Here is a 19,564-nt window from a genome sequence, read left to right on the forward strand (position 1 = left end):
AAAACAAACCCAGAAGAATATTAACTTATACTCTCATCAAATTCTTATCAATAGGAATATGATTTTAATGACTAAAGAAGCCTCCAAGTTCCTCTTGCTTCTTACAAGTAGAGTGGAACTTGGAAAAATAAATAAATAAATAAAAAATCTTATTTTGTAAATAGATTTAGCGTTTTCCCAGCAAGGAAAATGTTGCTATGTGGAGAATATAGCAATCATTAGGTGAAAGAGAGCAGTTCACTTTGTATTAGACTGTACTCTTCCTGAGTTCAGAAAACACTATTGTATTTATTTTCTATGCAGAAATACAAGAGAATTAATATACCTTAAGGATATCTTCTGAATAACCTGATTTGTCACATGCTATTGGAATGATTTCTTAGCTGTTGCATCTGTGTTCACTTAGTCAATATTTTATTAAAATGACAGGTAAAATTACAGACATGAAACTGCCTGTAATTATAGCAGTAGATGGAATACATCACCCCCGTATATACAGATCTTTTACTCAGTTGATGTAATCAATGAGTAGCAATAGCTTGTTGTTATTGGCATCTGCAACCAGTATTATCGGGTTACTCTAACTTTCAGAATAATGTTACAGCAATGTTTGAGTCAGCTAATATTAGGAAAGTTATCCTGAATCAACAGCAGAAACTTAAGTGTTCTGGAGTTAGACCCTGATATTTTCTTAACTTTAATAATGGAACACAAAGGTATTTGGGCAAGCAGTTATTGCTTTGTTTCTGTTTTGTCATGTGTGGCAATATACAATGCCCTCCTGTTATACCCAACTCATTTTGCTGGGCAGACTATTACCTCTCAAAAGCTTCAGGCTTTTGTGCTCTGAATTGACAGTCTGATCACTGAAATTGGTATCCAAGCAGCAGATTAACCATTTCTGAAAAACTTACTCCACACACTGCTGGAGAAGAGCTTATGTATTCCAGGAAAGGTTGAACATGTACTTTTTTCCTAATCCTGTGGTTGTCACAGCCTATTTTGAGGATGGCTATCATCCTGCAGCTGCTGCAGAAAAGGCTTTTTTCGTCAGCTGATCTGAACCACAGTCATGTAAACTTTCCAGGAACTTAATTCCAAGCAGGTTCCCCTCCAATCAATTAAAGGCCTTCACATGAAGAGAAAGTTTCTATTCTCATTTTTCCCTATTTATTGGCAGAGAAACCGTCAAAAGGCAACAGAACATTAGTAAGTTCATGGAAAAGCAGAAAAGAATGGAGAACTTACGGCTGATGCATTATTTTGAATCGGCTCAGCTCATAGTCTGATAAATTCTGAAAAAAGAGAAAACAGTTTTTTGTATTTTAAAGTTAAACTTCATAATGTTTTAAAAAAGAGAAATAAGCAAAGACCAGAAAAAAGTTTTCTGTTCCGTAGCTACATGTTTGTCTAATAATGGTTAATGCTTAACGATTTATTAGTTACCTGCTCTAAGTTTTCTGGGAAGCAGGTAGCACAGAGTATTGTTAAACTGGAATTTAACCAGGCATGTGGCAGGCCAAATAATGCTGGTTAATGTATCATGCAGAAAGTGATAAGCAGGCTGCTGTGGCCTCCTTCCAATTCTGCTACAGAGTTTCTCTGGGAGGTTACCTAAGACCAGTAGACCCGTGTAGCAGTGGTTGAGTGGATTTGTTGTATATTTGTTGTGAACATACAGCATTTCAGACACTAGCGAACTTCTTGCTTTTAGTACTTAGCCTGTGATTATAACAAAAAAGCAGCTGCATATCTACATGAAGAATATATGATAATTAGTAGATGATCTAGCAGGTCTAAAAATCACCAAATTCCTGTGGAAATTTCAAGCTATATCCAGCGGACTGATTGTCATACAGGCCCATCTGGGCTCATTCAGTTTTCATCAGCTGATAATGAGTCACCAAATTGCCTCTGCAGATCAATGACCAACAATGGAAAGGCCATTTCCACTCCTATTATTTAATCTTGTAAATAAGAGGAAGAAACTATCGAAACTATCCTTTTAATGATAAGGTCTGTATTTTCTTTTCTTTGCCAAAAAAAAAAAAAAAAAGAGTATATTTAAAACTTTAGTGCTTGGTGATTTCAGCCCCATTGTTTGCTGTTTTTCCAGCAGCTATTCTCTAAAATCCAGATAATTTTTAGGTAGTGTTCTCCTGTAAGTATTGCTTCCTGCACAGGCACAGTTTATCTCTGTGGTCAGATGAAGCACGTTTAAATATCATTTGAGTGTGTTATTTGATGAAACTATAGACCCAAACTTTCATATAGTGGTAAATAGTTTCTACAGAAGGTTTTAGCTTGGTTCTTTCCTCTTCTCCCCCCTAAAGACATGCTATAGTAAGAGGATTAAACTACTAATTCCTCTTGAGTCTGAGGAAATCGGCATCTGTGGGCCTAGCTGAAAGCTGTCTTGTCTTATTTAGGAAGATCATATGTCTATTTATTTATTCCCCCCAATTTATTATTTTTTTCCCAACAAAATTCTGATCTTAGGGACGAGTGCAAAAATATAATAATAATAATAAACTTTCATGAAACTACATAGTAGCTTGTGGGAGGTGACTAATACTTCCAGGTTTAAACTGTCAATTACTCCCGTTGTAGTTGCTTATAATATACTTTGCCAATGATTCATATTAATACGGCTAAATATGATGCAAATTGATATATATGTGGTACAGAAGGAGTTGAAGTATTTTCTTTTCCAGAGGGAAACCCTCCAGGTTGTCCCTCTAGATCCTCATTGTGTTGTCTACTATAAATCATGTTAGAGAGCAATTTAGAAAGCATATATGTTATATTCTTTTCAAATGATGTACTGATTTGCCATTTTTTTGTTGACTCTTTCAATGGTCTGACATCAACTTGTATAGCAGGTCACTTAGTTATCTCAGTACATAGCTTGCAAATCAAGCCAACCAGCTTTGTTCACTGGATAATATTGTGCTAGAGGAGAAATGCTGCTGTGGTACAAATGTTCCAGGTGTGCCACTCCTTTACTTGCAGAGGCATGCCTTGGATGTGAGCCTGCTCATGTGCTGCTGCAGTTGTTTGCTAGCATGGATACTGAAGAAGCAGAAGTTTTGCATAAAAGCAGAGAATTAAAACTTCTGCACAAACCTGAGCTGCAGAGCTGTGAGTAGGTTCAATGGTTGTTTTTTTTTTGTTGTTTTTTTTTTGGTTTTTTTTTTTTTTTTTTTTTTTTTTTGTTTTTTTTTTTTGGGGGGGGGGGGGGGAGGTGGGGAGGGAAATTTTAAGTGGCCTTGTGCATAGTAAAAACTAATAGCATTTGGGATCCTTACCTACCCAAGTAGCGCACAACCTGAGGAGCACGTGCTCCCTCTAGTAGTTGGAAGTAGAAGAACCTTCTGTTCTCTGAGGAAGGCTTTCATAAGGTGTATATGGCCTGACAGCCACATTGTCATTACTATTTTCTTGGTGGGATTTTTGTCATGCTTTCACAGCTCTTAAGTGAGATCATGCGAAGGGTATTTTAAATAGAGGCTTTACTTTAAAAAGGCTTTTGGAGGAGGTTGTTGATAGAGTTGTCTGTGGGATACAGTCTTTTCCACTGTATTTTGAACTTCACTGATGTGTATTTCTATTTCTTCTCGGCCCCTCCTTGTAGATATGTTACTGTATAAGAAAAATACAGCTGCATTTGCAAATAATGTCTTAAGCAATCCAGGAGAACCCTATAGGATCAGTAGGATTCTGAAAAGACCATTTCTTGTGTGAATTAGGATGAGGGGATTCCCTTGATCTTTGTGAAACAAATGAACAAAAAAATTCCCATTCGTGTGGCTAGATAAGCTGTCAATATCTGTGCAATAAAGCTGTATGTAAAATGCCAGACTTGTCATTAACTTCCAATAGGTCTGAATTATGTTCTGCTACCTTTGGGCATTGGTCTTTCCAGAGAACATTGCTATAAAATGAGGTTGTTTCATTGTGAGTATACCTGCATTTGAAGATGATACACTATAACAAATGCAAATTCCTTCTAATTTTCTTCTTTTTTTTTTTTTTTGGTCCAGATTTATTTGCTCAATGCAATCTCATGATGTTACAGCAAAGTAAAAGCACAATATTTTATAAAGGCTCTATATTAAATATGAAGAACTTCTTTATGTCAAGATTTGTTTATAGCATCATTTGGTGTGATGGAGACCTGCCTTAAGCCAGGCTTAGGAGGGATCTGGTCATTGAACAGCTACACTTCAATTCTGAAAGACAAATTTGGAGTATAAATATATGATCCACATTCAGGCAGTCAATGAAAGTGGAAGTCTGAACAGCCATAGAGCTGTAATAGGGAGTGCTAATGATATCCCCTATTAACTAGCAAGCATAGAAGATGATCTGTAAGTGGCTAGAGGAGATGCAATGTTCCTTAGTAAAAAATCTTTTAAAAAATAAGATCTCAGTCCTGTCCTCTGGAAACATAGTCTAAGCTATAGAATTCTACCAGAGAGATCTGGCTGAGTCTGTCAGGGCTCCTCAAACTGAGTAACTCACAGGACAAATGTATGATGTAAATATCCTCATTAGATTAAGGAAAACTGTGAAACACAGGGAAAAGAGCAGAAGGGAAAGTAGTACACCAGAGGTGGAATCCTGAAAATTAAACCTCCATCCAGAAATAATGACATATGTTCCTATTGTGACAATAGTAGAATTACTATTCCAAATGTATATGTCCATTTTAAAGTGTGTAAAGCTGACATCTAGTGGTAGCAGTAGCACTTTGTGTGTGAAGAGGCTTTATGAGTTTGAGTAGCATACTAAAAGGTTGAGACTCTTGTAAGGAACTGCAGTTTCAGTAGGCACTTCTTTAATCTGCTTGTGATATTTGGTGTCTTGTTTTAAGTGAAATATTACTAAAAAAAAAAAAAAAAGTTGTCATCCTGATGAATGGCTTCATTAAAAGAGGAGAGGTCTGGAAGGGATGTTAGGATTAATACATTCCCATCCAAAAAGTTGAGGAGAGTTAAACAGTGTCAGCAGGGTCACCAAAGGTTATTGTTTGGTAGCTCCAAATTTTAAATTACTTATGAACTGTGAAGTCAGTCTTCAGAGCTGTGGTGTTACTGAGATATTTTCTGGGAGGAGAATCAGGATGTCATGGTGAAGTGCCAAGCCTCACACAAGTTCAGGCAAGATGTAAGTGGTCTGAATCAAGAAAGCATGTGGGAACATGCTTTCTGTTGTTCCCACTGAAGATAAGAATATGTTCATGTGCTAAAGTCTGTGCTCAAGTATTGTTTGTTTTTTTTCCTGAATCATAGCTGATAATTTCATTTGTCATTCATAATATTACTCAAAAAACATTTGTATTTTTATACATCTCTTGCTAAAACTATGCATGGCACCAACCCCAATAAAGCTTTTATTCATTTTTACTTCCCCTGCTATTGTATGTACAATAGATACAGGACTAACAAACAGGAAAAAGAACAAAATGATGCAAAAATAAGGTATTAAATCCCTTAAAATTGTGCTCCAGATGCCACTATTGTGGTTAAGGGGTGCAATTGAAATTGAACATTTACCATTCAAGTCTGTCTAAAACAAAAGTTATCAGGAGAAGGCTTGGTGAAGATGAGCACGAATCTGAAGGAAATGTGCTTCAGTGGAAGCATATTTAGAAGAGAGCAAAAATAAGTTAAAAATTGTGGTTTATTTTTCCAGGGCTGAGAATTTATGGCAAGAACTGTTCAGTTCTGCTTTAAATCTGTATTTTATGCTATTTTCAGTCCATAACAAGTTTTGTAAATATTTGAGGTGTATGTATAAGTGTAGATAACATAGCATAATTCCATTGAGACAGATCTGTGTGGTTTCAAGTGAATCATGACAGACTGCCTCTATCATTTTGCCACTGTCACATTCAAAACACAAAGAATGATGTTAGTTGACAACTAATGTTGATAGGCTGTGATGAAACAATGAAACTGAAGTCAGTTATAGATGTGGTATAAGAAACAGCTGCTGTGATTTAGGAGAGGTGAGCCTACTGCTTGAACATAAAGCAGAGATGATCAGCAGTCCTGTTAGTCACAGAGCTGCTCAGTAAGGACAAGATTAGTTAAGTCATGCCAGCCACAGCTGGGTGATATGCTTATCTATCCCAGCAGGATCCCTGGTACAGGCATTTAACTGTGGTGATACACTTCTGACCTTTCAGGTCTGCATGTGGAAGAGGCCACAATAACACGAGACTGGCTGCAGTGTGGAGGTTTAGTCTGCACTTGGAGCCAGGGAGTTTCCTCACTGCTGGTGGTCCTCCAGCAGTGAAATCATAAGGATAAGTCACATAAATGATGCCAGAGTTGATACATGTACTATTTCTATGATTTCACAGTAGCCATCTCTGTATTTGGCTTGAAGAAAAGTACTCCCAGAGTACAAATGAAGTTGTATACTCAGGAAAACTTGGTGTAAACAGGACCAATGGGGGGACAGACTATGTGGATTTGACAGCCATTGGGAACTGCTGCTGCTATTGTTCTACCACTGTTTAAGGGCTGTGCTTAAAGCATTGTGGGAGCTTGAGGTCTGGTTTTCTATCATGCCAGAAGAAACAGAGTACTTGATGTTTTTAGGATAAACTGACAATATTTAGCACCTCTGGGGATCTGTTTTGTAGCAACGCTGCTTTACCATTTTAAGTGAAAACAAGTTATTCCCCCCATGGATGGTCTGATTGTTTAATGCATATTAAAATTATACATTTAATATGTAATACATATACATAATACATATAATATGCATTGTTTTGCCAGAACTCCAAGGCTGAGGAGTCTGCATTGCATACCTTGCCACATTTATTTGACTGCTGAGGTATCGTAAATTTGTTTTTCCTTCAAGAGAGATCTTCCTGTGGTAGTACTTCAGTGAATCCCCATGGTTTATATTATTTTGAGGGAAATATGCTCAGCAAGAGTACTTAAAGTGTACACATTTATTTATGTATTTGGTGCTGAAGGAGTCCCAGTGAAGATTAAACTAGTTGATCCTTTATTCTTCTACACACTAATGGTGGATCTTTCTGTGATTTATCTGGTGTGACCTAGCATTTCCAGCCCGTTCTACACCCAGAACTAATTGCATTTTGCATCCAAGACTTTTTGAACCTGTCATATTGAATCTTGTATGCTGAATGGTGTCCTCCCTGAGAGCTGCCTGCAGAGAACTGCTGTGGTCTGAGGCAGTAAGGCCTGATCTGCAATATAAATCTTTCTAGCATGTGAGATGGGAAAGTTCATGTTATTTTTTCCTAGAATATAGTAGTTCTGAGTTGTCTTAGACTTTCTGGATGAAGAGATAAGTTTCTGAAGTTCTGCAACAAAAAGTATACTGCCTTTTTTTTACTAATAGTGATGTTCTGTAGGCTGGGTTCTCTATTTATAAGTTTTTATTGAAAGGATGCTTACTGGAACACAGAAAATAAAACCAGTTTCCAGTTCCCATATTTTTACAGTCATGCGCTGCTAAGTCCTTTAGCAAGTTAAGTGAGGTTTCAGTGTTTGAAAAGGGAAACAAACCCCACATATGGAAAAATACTATGACTTTGAATTTCAGCCTCAGAAAAAGTTGGCAGAGTCTGGTGCTAATGTGGACTGCAAGATTAGGAAATATGTTTGTTTTTTTTTTTAATACATGTACTCAGAATTCAGAAAAGCCAGACTTATATCAGAATCATTTGTATCTAAAGATACTATATCAATTAAATAAACAGTTTTGATGGACTCAGGTTTATCAGTTAAGAATGTAGAAAAAAAAGTTGAATTGCTCTGTTTTAATATTTTTAATAGAAGGTGAAAGTCTCAAATGAAGCACATCAATGCCACTGCTTAGTGGTTCTGATTAATTTTATTTTTACTTCTATGGGAAACCTTCAAGCACTCATTCTAAACGAGCAAAAGGGGGAAATATTGAAATTGAGAAGTTTCATTTTTGGCCAGCTCTAGGAATTATTGTCCTGAGGAATGCTTTTTGTCTTAGTCAAAATGCTAGTGAGCTGGGATGTTTCAAGAAGTGGGGCACACAACTTCTGGTTGGGGAGGGAGGTGAGAGGGTAAATAAGAAAACTGTCATTGGGAAGACCCAGCCCTGGCACAGTACCTTCAGCTATCTTGGTTTCTGTGAAATCAGGCACTGAAGCTGTGTTCTCAGTCATTAGAACCTCTTAGAGAAGTTCTCTGTATGCTGCTTCCTCTATTTCCCCTATGCTGTCACCAGCAGTTGTGATAAACTGAATTAGGGAAGTAGTGTGGCTGAAAAGTAACCCTAGAGGAGAAGTTGTCCTCTTGGGTGTGGGGAAGCATAGGAAAGGTGGAATGGGAAGCACTGCCCTGTAACCAGTTATGAGACTATTGCTTTAATTAATCTAATTTGCTTACTGAGTACATGAAGGAAGATGAGCTGAACTGGGTGTGGTGGTGACGCTTTTCAGTATCTGAATATTGATCTAAAAAAAGTAAGTGTGCTATCCTGTGAAGATGGCAGAGGCTCAGTGGAAAATATTTCATAGTGTAGTGAACAGAACAAGACCTCTCTCTTCTCTGGGATTAAGAGTTTCCATCACGCTTTCACAAGGGAGGATGAAAATGAAAACAGGAAATAGTGCAGCAGAAATCAATTCTCAGGTCACTGATAGGTGAGACCGGCAAGGACCCTTGTTACTAGGGAAAGTTAAGTCATAATCCTACTTAAAGGCTGCTGTACAGGACAAATAATTGACTGTGGAGACTGCACAGGTCTCTTGGCCAGTTGGAGGCAATGGGATCAATCCTGGAGAATCCCACAAAGTGTTGGAGCTTTGAGCCTTCAACTTGCCCCTGCTGGCTAAGGGCCTGGGAACTGAACAGAAGTGCTCCCAGCTGACACTGCCTGCAAGAGCAGCTGCCTTCTGCTTTCCTGCATCTGGACACAAGTAATGATTATTACAAGAAGTGCTGGGAAGCAGCTGAGCTTGAGAAGACTCTACAGAAACTGTGGGACTCATGTCACCACTCAGTGCAAATGCAGTAGAGGCAGTCAGCAATCTTAAAACTGCAACAGCCAGCATGAAAACAAAACATTTGTGTGAGAATAGCCTTGAAAGATCAAGACCGACCATATGTGTAGTTGTAAGCACAGAAAGTTTGATGAAGAGAACCAGAAGTAGCTAATATTAATATAAGAAATGAATGTCCTTGCTCAATTGGAAACTGAACAGTGACTTTGGCAGCTGTAAATATTCCCATGGCTGGCCACTTTCTTTGGAAATAAGCCACATCATAAGCTGCCTGTTCTTTCACACTGAGCTAACAATTTCATATGTTCATTCACAAATCTAGGAAGCATTTTAGCTTTGAGCATGCATCCCTAGGTAGCAGGATAGATTTGCTATAACTCCTTTGGTAGTATCTTACACTCTGAGTGCAGTGTTTTAGTTCCTTTGCGTAGCTTCATTTTAATAATCACAGTGGTTATAGATATATCTTCAGTTCATACAGTAACAAAAATGTTGTGTATGCATAGGTATCTTGAAAAATAACAGGTAACTTTCTTCAGCCTTGCCGACTCAGTCACAGTAAGGAGCGTTATAATAATGAATAATTACTGTGTCCATTAGCAACACCATGACTGCTGTGTTTCAACAGTAGATATAATAACTTTGCACAAAGATAGACTTTAATGTCACTGCAATTCATTGCAAGTTTGAGAAGGAGCACCAAACACAATTGTGGTAATGTAGATAAACAGCAGTATTACACTGTCATTTTTAGAATGAAATCCACTGCTGGTATGTAAGGCTTACATACCAGACCTAGACTGCTAAAATAACTCTACATTCATGACAATTTTGAACAGACCCTCCGACAATACTTCTTAAATCCTGTGGCACTGGTTCAATCTGAAAAAACTATTTCTGCCACTGGAGAAAAAAAATGCTCGTAGGTGTCTACAGAGAAGCTTCACACTTTGACTGAACTGGGTGACAGCATGGGGAGCTTAGGTATAGACTTCTAAGGGGTGAGTGTTTGTTGGAAGACGTCTGTTGTGGAGTGGCAACCCCCTCTCCTTCTCTGTGATGATGTGGTGAGTGCTGTTGAGTGTATTATGGCAATAGCAGCTCCAACAGATGACAGCCACCTCTTGAAGGGGCAAAACTGAAGACAAATACTGCAGTATTAACCCATGCTTACCGCAGAGCTATGGAAACTTTCTTGAAGTACTTGGCTACAAAGGGGTTAAGGACTTTGATGTAAGCAACACCTTTATTTTTTTTTCTTAGTGTGGAAATCTGAAAGACAGCTTGTAAATATAATGCTCTTGTACATGTTGTATCCCTGATGACTTTCTGTAATGTCATTAGATATGTTAGTGTACTTCAGTGGTTTAATTAAAACCTTCTCTGCTCCAATGCATTAAACAATGTTTCATATCAGTGCACCACGTCTGATGCTAATGATGCTTCTGGATGATGGATTGTTGTGGGGGCAGCTACAAAGGTGAAGAGTAACTGAATTTTGACTTCCTTTTTCATTGGATATTATGAACTAGATAGATAATGCCAGTTAGAAGCAAGGGAAAAAGTACTTTAAAGTTTCTTATTTCTTCTGTACTGTGGAAATTTAACAGTCTATGTCACTGGCAAATGAATTGGTATACTTATTTGGTACTATTAGTTGCATTTCAGAAGAAAAAATTGAAATCTACTTTTGGATTCAGGACACACATTAGGTTCCATATAAGTTTGTGTACAGATTTTCTTGGTAGAATAAACATGGTATCTGTGTCTTCTCTATTTCCATATTGCTGCTTGATCTTAATACACAGGCTTTATTTACTTATTGAGGTCCTGGGGCCCCCAGTATTTGCTTCTTCCTCTTCCCTTTCAACACTGTAAATCTTTAGAAATGTGAATATCAGTCTTTTCTCTTTGACACTTTATGTCAGACAGTGATGGCCATCTCTACACCTGAAGTTCTCGAAGTGTGTTAGTATTGGAAGTATATGACTCTACTCTTAGTATGTTCTGCACTGCTTGAGTGACATTAGATGATGTTTTGGAATTAATAGGAAAATATTTTTGTTTCTTTCTTGAAGCAACTTATTTGTTGATGGTGATTTTAAAAGTTTTAAAAAATATTGCCAAATACTGAAATTACTGTTCCAATATGTGTAACCACACACGTATCTCCTTTAGAGCAAAATGTAATCCAACTATCTATTTCTACCTATTTAATTCTATTGACTAACTGGCCAAGTTAAAGTGGTTAGGAACTGTGGTTTTTGCAGTGAAAGAAATGGAATACTTATGTAAAATATGTAAAAAATATTCTTTACAAGGCAATGACCTGACATTTAAATTTTAGTCAGATTACCATCTGACCATTTGAAGCAGAATACCTTTGTATCAATCTTGTGCAAAATTTAATGTGTGAGTAGAAAGGAAAAGAAACATCTTTTCTTTGTGAAAAGTTGAGATTTGAAAACTACTGCAAGTTTTTTTTGAATGTTGAAAGACAAACCAGCTGAGACACATTAATGGGCAAAGAGCAAGAGTAGAGGTCAAAGCTGTGCATGGAAGTATGCTTTCACATCTGAGCATCTAAGATTCACACAGCTTCAAAAATAAATTAATTCCAGGAATATGATGCACATATTTGCAATCCGTTCTATAATTCTGTCATTATGATAGTACCTTAAAATGAGTGGTGGCATTTATGCTGGGACAAAATAGACTGGTTACAAGCACGTCTTAAAATAGTCTCCCAGGGGTATTATATATGGAAGTGATTGCTTTGTAAGTAGAAGTTATCACTAGTTGACTTGTTGACTTTGCTCTCCCTTTCTCACCCCTCTACTGTTGACTAATATAGAAATTTAACTTAGAGTAAATATTTTTTGGCTTGTGCCATTTAAAAACTTTAATCAGGATTTTAGGATTGTAGTACAGAGTAACTGTCATATGCTATTGTCAACACAAATGCAAACTAGAAATTGGATAAGCATTGAGCTCTAACACAAAATCATGTGCTATGCTCTGAATGATCATGAATCTCCAGAGACACTAATAGACAATGATTATGTATTATGTATTAGTTATTAGATATTGTAAAATAATACGACATAGTGTTATAAACTTTGCTATTAAGTATTGTAGCAATGTGAATCCAAGGTACATTTAAAACAAACAGAAAAACAAAAAACCAACAAACATTAAACCACCAAATTGGATAAAAACAGTCAATTTTGATTACATGAGTTTTCTTCATGCTTCAGTAAATATTATAAATACCAACAATCAGTTTGGCTTTTCACATTGAATTTAGCAACTATAAATACTAGCAATGATTTGTCTCAATTAATTACAGGACAAAAACACTTGTCTCTACTTCTGGTACAATTAAAATGTTAAAATGCTTTTGAAAAGTTGTGCTTTATTAAAATTTTTTAATTGTGCTTTATTTTAATTTTTTAATGAATCAAAATGGCCACAGAACAACTGTTATATTTGTATTTTATATTAGCTTACTTTTCCTCAGTACTGTTGATGGGGAACAAATTCATTTTAAATTTCAGGCAGGTAGGCTTAACCAAAATTCAGTTAAGGTGACTCCTTATAAATTATTAAAATCAACAATGGTGTGCACCTCCTTCATAAAGGTGAACAGCAGTATCATATTTCTACTTTAAAAGAAAATAAAGCATTATGTAAAGAAGTCAACTATCTTGTCCCTTAGTACTCTCAAACTCCTTTTCATGTGAGACTAATCACTCATCCATGTAATGTATATACAGATATATACAGTATATACAGATAAAGGTAACTAGTAGTTTTTATTTCTATTTTGTTTTCTTATATGGCATTACATGTTGCTATGTATTTGGAAAGCGAACACTGCTTCCCACTGCTGTGTGTGTGAGGGTGAATCTGTATATTTATGTGGGCAGGTATGTGTTCAGAGGTGAGTGGTGGGATGGTGGTTGACCTCTGGATTGGCCCCACTTTTAATGAGAGTTTGTAGATTTGGGTACCACTGAGCTTAACAAAAGTGGCTTTAGCTGATTCAAATTCATACCCAACATTTTATGAATATCAAACTGAAGCTTGGCAAATACAAAACCATGTTTAAGATTTTCTTTTCCTCAGAACCATTTTCTATGCTAATTTGTGAAAATACAGCTATTGTATGTAAATACCAGTTTATGTCCATTTTACCTGTGCTGCCGAAAGAATATTTCTCCTGTTTGGAACCAGTGTGATGCTTTGGGTTATCACAGGAAATTATCAAGGGTCTTCAATGACCTGTTTGACAAGGCTTCCAGTTTCTCACATTCCTGAACATCTTTGTGGGTATAATCATAAATATACTTGAAGACCAAACAGAAAATGTAGCTATAAATTTTAAGAGCATCTAGTTGGACAGGGAAAAAGAAGTAATAATGCCATAAATAATGCATAGCAGAGGTTTAACAAAGATTGAAGGGTTGTTAGCAGAGGACTTTCATTTAGGGAAGTGTACAGGCTATAACCCTAAAAGCCCTCTGTTATAACTGGGAATGCCTTTATGCTAACAGATTTTTATTTACTTTTCTTCCTGATGTCTCTTTGAAACTAGCCAGACAATTTAATGTGAAAATGAAGTATTGCTTTCTCCCCTCTTCATAGAAAACTAGGGACTTGGGGCAAGTACTAACATATTCCTTGCACTGCAATGAAAGGGTCATAGTTTGTCAGCTAAGAATATCAAATACACATTTGTAATTTGCTATCTGTTTGGTTGTTTGTTTGTTTCAAAAAATACAATCACATTCAAGTGGTTAAACATAGCGGATGTTTTTAGTACATCAGGACTTTTAAGTAAGTTTAATGCAAAATCAAGTGTTTCTGCTATTGTCAGAGCAGACAAACTCAGGGTATGTGCAAAGCCATTAGTACTTTTAATAGTGATTAATCTTATGCTTTTCAAGGACAGTGTCAAAAAGGAAGTAGACAATGGCATGTTTTAAAAATGTAGATTATATCCAAGTAGCAAGGGGCAATATGTTGAGCCAAAAAGCCCAGTCACACAGGAACTGGGAAGGAAGTAGAAAGCAAAGCACAGAAATGAGAGTGTTCTACAGCATGCCTCATGGATACTAACAGTATCTTGCTAAATGGTGAGAATTCTGTGCCTATTTTAAAAATTCCTTTGGATGCAAAGTTAAATACTGAATTTGATAGATACAGAAAATAAACCCTATTTAGAGTATTCCTACTCTGGCCCCTATGATTCCCATTCTCTCTGCTTCTCTCAGGATATCCTTGTTTTAGGTTGAGTCATGCATTGCTCTTTTCAAACCAGAATAGAGCCATATGACTGGCCCAGTCTTAGAAAAACTCCATCATGAAACTGATTTTTAATCTTGTTCATCTTTCCTCAAAGGAATTTAAAAAAAAAAAAAAAATTATAGAAAATCAATTGGCCTTAGTCTTGCTGCAGGAAGAGGCATTTTCCCAGAAACCTCCAGAAATATCTTCCAGGCTAAGAGTACCATGGTCCCCCAAACCCCAAGAAGATGCTTAAGTCAGTACAGTGCCTAATGAACGCCTGGTTCAGCTGGGTTGATGTTGCTTCTACTTTGACTACTGCTCAATTTCTTTTCATTTTCATGGTGTCAGGGAACCAGAGTTGAGTTCAGCCTCCTTTGTGAGATCCGTGTTTTTATTTTAATGTTCTTTCTGCTGCTTTTCCATTACAGGATTACAAAATACTCAGCATTTGTTTTTATTCTTTTAAGAAGTTCTTTCCAGAGAAACTGTCCAGTTGAGAGTTTAAATTTTCCAATTATTAAATTTTCCAAATATTAGAATTTCTAATAATAAAAAATCCTCAAAAGAAATTGGACCAAAAATGAACACAAGTTCCTTGCAGTTCCTTCAACTGCATTAAAGATATATGTGAGATTTCATATAGAAGTAAGGGCAGTAAAATCATCTGGTCTTAAGCTTTACCTTCTTGTCTTGATACCTCAGTGACCTACAGATTTATTTTCAGCTTTTCCTTCAGTACTCTTGCTCCTGCAGGTTTTGATGCAACACCCTTTCATAGAGCTGGCATATGCGGTGTTGAAGTTGCTGTAGATATACTATATGAGGAAAAGAGACTTTTAAAAAGTCTGTAATCTTTTGGTCATTTGGGATAGGAAGCTCTATTTGCCATAGGAAACACTACTGCAAGTTGGTTGATACTCTTCCCTTCAATTAGTTGAGGTCTCTCACTCTTCTTTAAAACTCATCTTTTTTCCTTTTAAATACCAAGTTCTCCTGCAAAATTTCAATTCCTGAGCTTTTTCTTCCACTCTTGGCAAGAAAGATGGAGTACCCATTTTATAACCTTGGCTTTATCTAAGTCTGTATCATTAGGAAATTATTACCAGCTGTTTCACTTTAGTTCCTGGTTAGTAGAGAAACATAAAATGCTGCTGCTTCTAGTGTTTCTGCAAGCTGCAATCAGGCAATGCTGTGTGGCCTGAACGACATCCAGGCAAACAGGCATAACTCTAGACATAACTGTTCAGTAGTTGTGTGGTGCAAAAGACTCATTGGTATAAATACTATCAATGAGAAAAGTATTGAGACCTGCTGTCTTCTTCACTTGGGTGACTTTGCTGACCTCCTGTAGGACTCACTGAAACCTATAATTAATTCATTTAATAATCATTCTGTAATTTACAATGTGCCTCTGCCACCTGATGTTTTTTTTTTTTTTTTTTTGTGAGATCAGAGCCTTGAACAAAAGACAAAGAAAAATGGAACTTGTAATTTTAGTGTCTCTTTCCCACATTCATCTGCTTCTTAAAGCATAAAATAGAGAGAAGAGAAATAGGAATTTATAGCCCTGTACAGGAAACTGTTAATTGGAAAGTAGAAGTACTAAAGACTTCTACTGAAGTCTTCTGAAATGCTTAGCAGCTGGTATTTGACAGTGGGAGAGTGATTATAGTTTCTGGGCAGATTTTTAAAAAATCTGGCATTAGTGTTATTAAGTTCCAACTTGCAAGCACTGTAAACAAAAAAAAAATAAAAAAAAATCTCCCAATTTGCAGGAAGGGAGCAGTACAAAAGCAGCCAAAATGAAGATTCTTCAAATCACAAGAGATCTCTAAAGACAATTTCCTTAGATGTTCTCTTCTCAAAAGGGGTGCATTTATATAACTGGAATATTTGAATAAACTAGAAATGGGAAGTTCAAAACTGGAAATATTGAGACTGTGTGGAGTTTTTTTTCTGTTGTTTAGTTCAGAGCTTAGAAAGTCAGTGTCGGAAACATTGTGACACAATAGCTTAAATTTCCACTTCTTTTTTTATGCTCCTTGAATTTGAGAGGTCCACAAGACTTGAAGGATATTATTAAAAACTGATTAAAATTATCAGTAAACTTTAAGAACAAAGAATTCTGGATCAAAAGGTATTCCTTTAATCTATATTTTAATATAATTATGAATAATTTGACATATAGAATTTGATTGGGTTGTTGTATGCCAGAGTATTAAAAACTAGAAAGCAGAGAAGCACTTCCCATCATTTGCAGCCACTGAATAAAACAAACAAATTTATGCTCAAATCACTTTTGGCAGCAGCATTTGGAATATTAATAGAAATATGATTCTGTCACAGAAAAAGGTAGGGAGCCAGCCCTAAACTGAATACATTTGCACTGACTCAGGATTTTTACTACAGGATTGCACTGATAGGTTATGGCATTGGACAGTTTTATTCGCCTATTTACTAACGTTACCTTAGTGTAATGAATTAATGAATTGATTGCTAAATTAACTTGTGTTCTCTAACCAGATAAAGTTGCACAAATTTTGGTGTCATAGTTTACTGACTGTAGATATGTCTGAGAAAATCTACATACCTTTTGTTTTTTCCATTTTTTGAAGAATATGGATATTTTTTACTTTACAGATGCCTTCTGCTTTGTTGAAGAAATATGAATAGATATTGTTCTTATACATTATTACCTAAAAAGATGACTGACAGGCAGCAGAAGTGACAGGCTGTAAAATGTCTCCCTTTTAGCCCTAATCTTAAGATTGCTTTAAGGTCACTCTAAGTTTCTATTTAGTTATTTGTTTTTACATTCAGCTCCTGTCTATGCTCTGCTCCTATCATTTTAAACACTGTTCCCTATTTGGGTAGAAGCAGCTAAAAGCTGACCCAATACCCCCCTCTTACTTAGGATGGAGGATGCTCAGAGTGACCCAGAAAGCTGTTGCTGCCCTCCCTGCACTCATAGGTAGCTCCACTGTTGCTGTCTGCAAGAATGGCTGAGGGGCAAAGACTGTGCTCATTTGCTCTCTGTTATACCCTTTGCCCTCTGTTTTAATGCTTTCCATCCATCTCCCTGGAGGAGAAACTATTTTCAGTTTCCATCTACCCTGAGAAACTTTAATTTCGAACAGCTTTGTTTTAAGTGTTTTGAGTCCATAAGGGACTTGCTACGGGGAGAGATGCCAAGATAGCTCATCTTAGTGCAGAAGAGTTCAAGGTCTGAATGAGCCTGGCTCCTACCAGCTTCTAGGCTCCTCACTGACTCTGTGAGCCCAGCGCCTGCAAGAGTACCTGAAATGAAGTCATTTCTGAAAGTATACTTTTCATATCCAAGCTGGCTCACTGCATCTGGGGAACCTCTACAGCTGGGGGGGAATGGCAATGAGGAAGGCCTCGAGGACTGCAAATTAATCAGCCAGGAGTAATGTCTTTTCATAGACAAGGAACTAAGTGTGGAGAAAATGAAAGGAAGAGGCTGGCTTGAAGCTGACAAGAAGGAAAGCACTGGGGGGGGGGTAGAAAGTACCCAAAAGAAGGCTGTTATAAGGGGAGGATACAGGAACTCACCCTAACAAAGTGTGTTGGGGAAAGGAGAGGGAAAATATATCAGATGTAGGTAAATGTGAATAGGAGAAACTAACGTTAGTGGAGTAGAAATAATGCACAATGATAAGTAATTTAATGCAATTGTATGACGTATATGTGTTTTTTTGGCTGGAAATACTCCTTTTTGTACTGTCACTTCCCTATGGAGAGCAATTGTTGATTTTGGTCAGGGGAAACTTGTGTGCTTGCTGAAGGCAGGATAAGATTGTGAAGATCACTTCTACTTGCACAGGAAAACAAAATGGGCCCCTCAAAATATCATTACTGAAGTTTTATGTGATTGTGTGAAAGCTTTTTCTGGTTTTCTGAGATGAGTGGTTTACCATTATATCACACTGGTAATAGAATTGCAGCATTTAGCTGTCACGAGAGCATTACTGACTGGTAGCTGTAACTTCTGTCATCATGTTTCTCTGGACCTCACTCATAGGAGAATTTCTATTCTTGACTGATGTGTGGGGAAAACATGGTAAAGAGTTTCTTGGCCTTTTGTAGCTGATTTAATAATAAATTAGCCAGTTTCTTGTTTATGTAGGACTCTATAAGGTGTTGTTTTCCTCAGGATATTTGTGGTCCAAACTTTATTTCTGAAACAGAGTATATAGGGCTGTGTGTCAGATCCGACTGAACAGAGGCTGATGCAGCTTAGAGCTTTCCTGACAGCTAACAAAACCAGACCTCAGCTTTCATCTGCCCCTACCTCATGCTGCTAAAATGCCACTCCCAGTATTGGGAAACACCCTCTTAGCTGAATTTGGGAAGTAGTTCAGGTCCTAAGGGACCTTACAGGGTTTGTGTACCAGCAGAGGACCTGCATGCATGTGCTTTTCTGTCTGCTGTTTCTGTACTGTGGGGGTGGGAGAGCATCCGAGTGAGACAATTCTTGCCTTTTCTCAGTAACATCTGACACAAATGAATGTGAAAGTACAGCCTCAGTGAGCCAAATGTGGAAAGCCCTGGCAGTTTTTTGCTCTGGCAGTTTTTTGCACTGGCAGAGAGGCAGAAATCTACCACAGGAAAATGCAAGTTCCCTTCTTTAGGGAAAGGAAGTTTTCTCAAGAAAACCACTAGTGATGGAAATAGGACTGGTTTTCTCCAAGGTGCTTGTGTTCCATGTGATCTGATACATATTTTGAAACAGCAAAATAGAGGAGAAATACATAAAAGTTGTTTAGAAAAATGGTCAAATACTGATTCTATGTTTGAGACTTAGCAGATTTCTATAAGCAATCTGTGTAATAAAATTGACCTATTTGTGTTCTGAAGTTCAACTCAGAATTCACTGTTTTTTATATCCTTTTTGGTCTGTCAATGGAAATTAAAACCTGAATTAAAAGACAACTTCAAACAAGCAATCTACTCTTAGAACAGAAAAGCAGAGTACAGTGTAGCAAATTCAGACATTAAAAAAGCAAGAGAGAATATAATATGCTCTGTGCAATGCAGCTGTGGCTAAATGCTGATTTGCACACTGGGACGAGATTAGCATCATTCAGATGTGACCTGCATACTGAATAGCCATCACATGCAGAGTACTATAGATAAAAAAAGAAAATGAAACTGCACAGTACATTTCAGAGCTAATATACCACCCTTCTGTGTTTTTAGATTCTACAGATGAGCAAAGGAAGA

General features: G+C 37.0%; 1 protein-coding gene across 3 annotated transcripts in view; it reads right to left on the reverse strand.

Moving 5' to 3' along the window:
• Nucleotides 1-19,564, reverse strand: part of BLNK (B cell linker) — an 88,271-nt gene that overhangs the window by 57,388 nt on the left and 11,319 nt on the right. For all 3 annotated transcript variants that reach the window (XM_015867182.2, XM_015867181.2, XM_015867180.2), the window contains exon 3: nucleotides 1,249-1,295. In XM_015867182.2, the coding sequence (XP_015722668.1) occupies nucleotides 1,249-1,295 (47 nt within the window). The remainder of the gene's footprint in view (nucleotides 1-1,248; nucleotides 1,296-19,564) is intronic.

This window comes from Coturnix japonica, chromosome 6, assembly GCF_001577835.2.
Source record: "Coturnix japonica isolate 7356 chromosome 6, Coturnix japonica 2.1, whole genome shotgun sequence".
NCBI classification, from domain to species: Eukaryota; Metazoa; Chordata; class Aves; order Galliformes; family Phasianidae; genus Coturnix; species Coturnix japonica.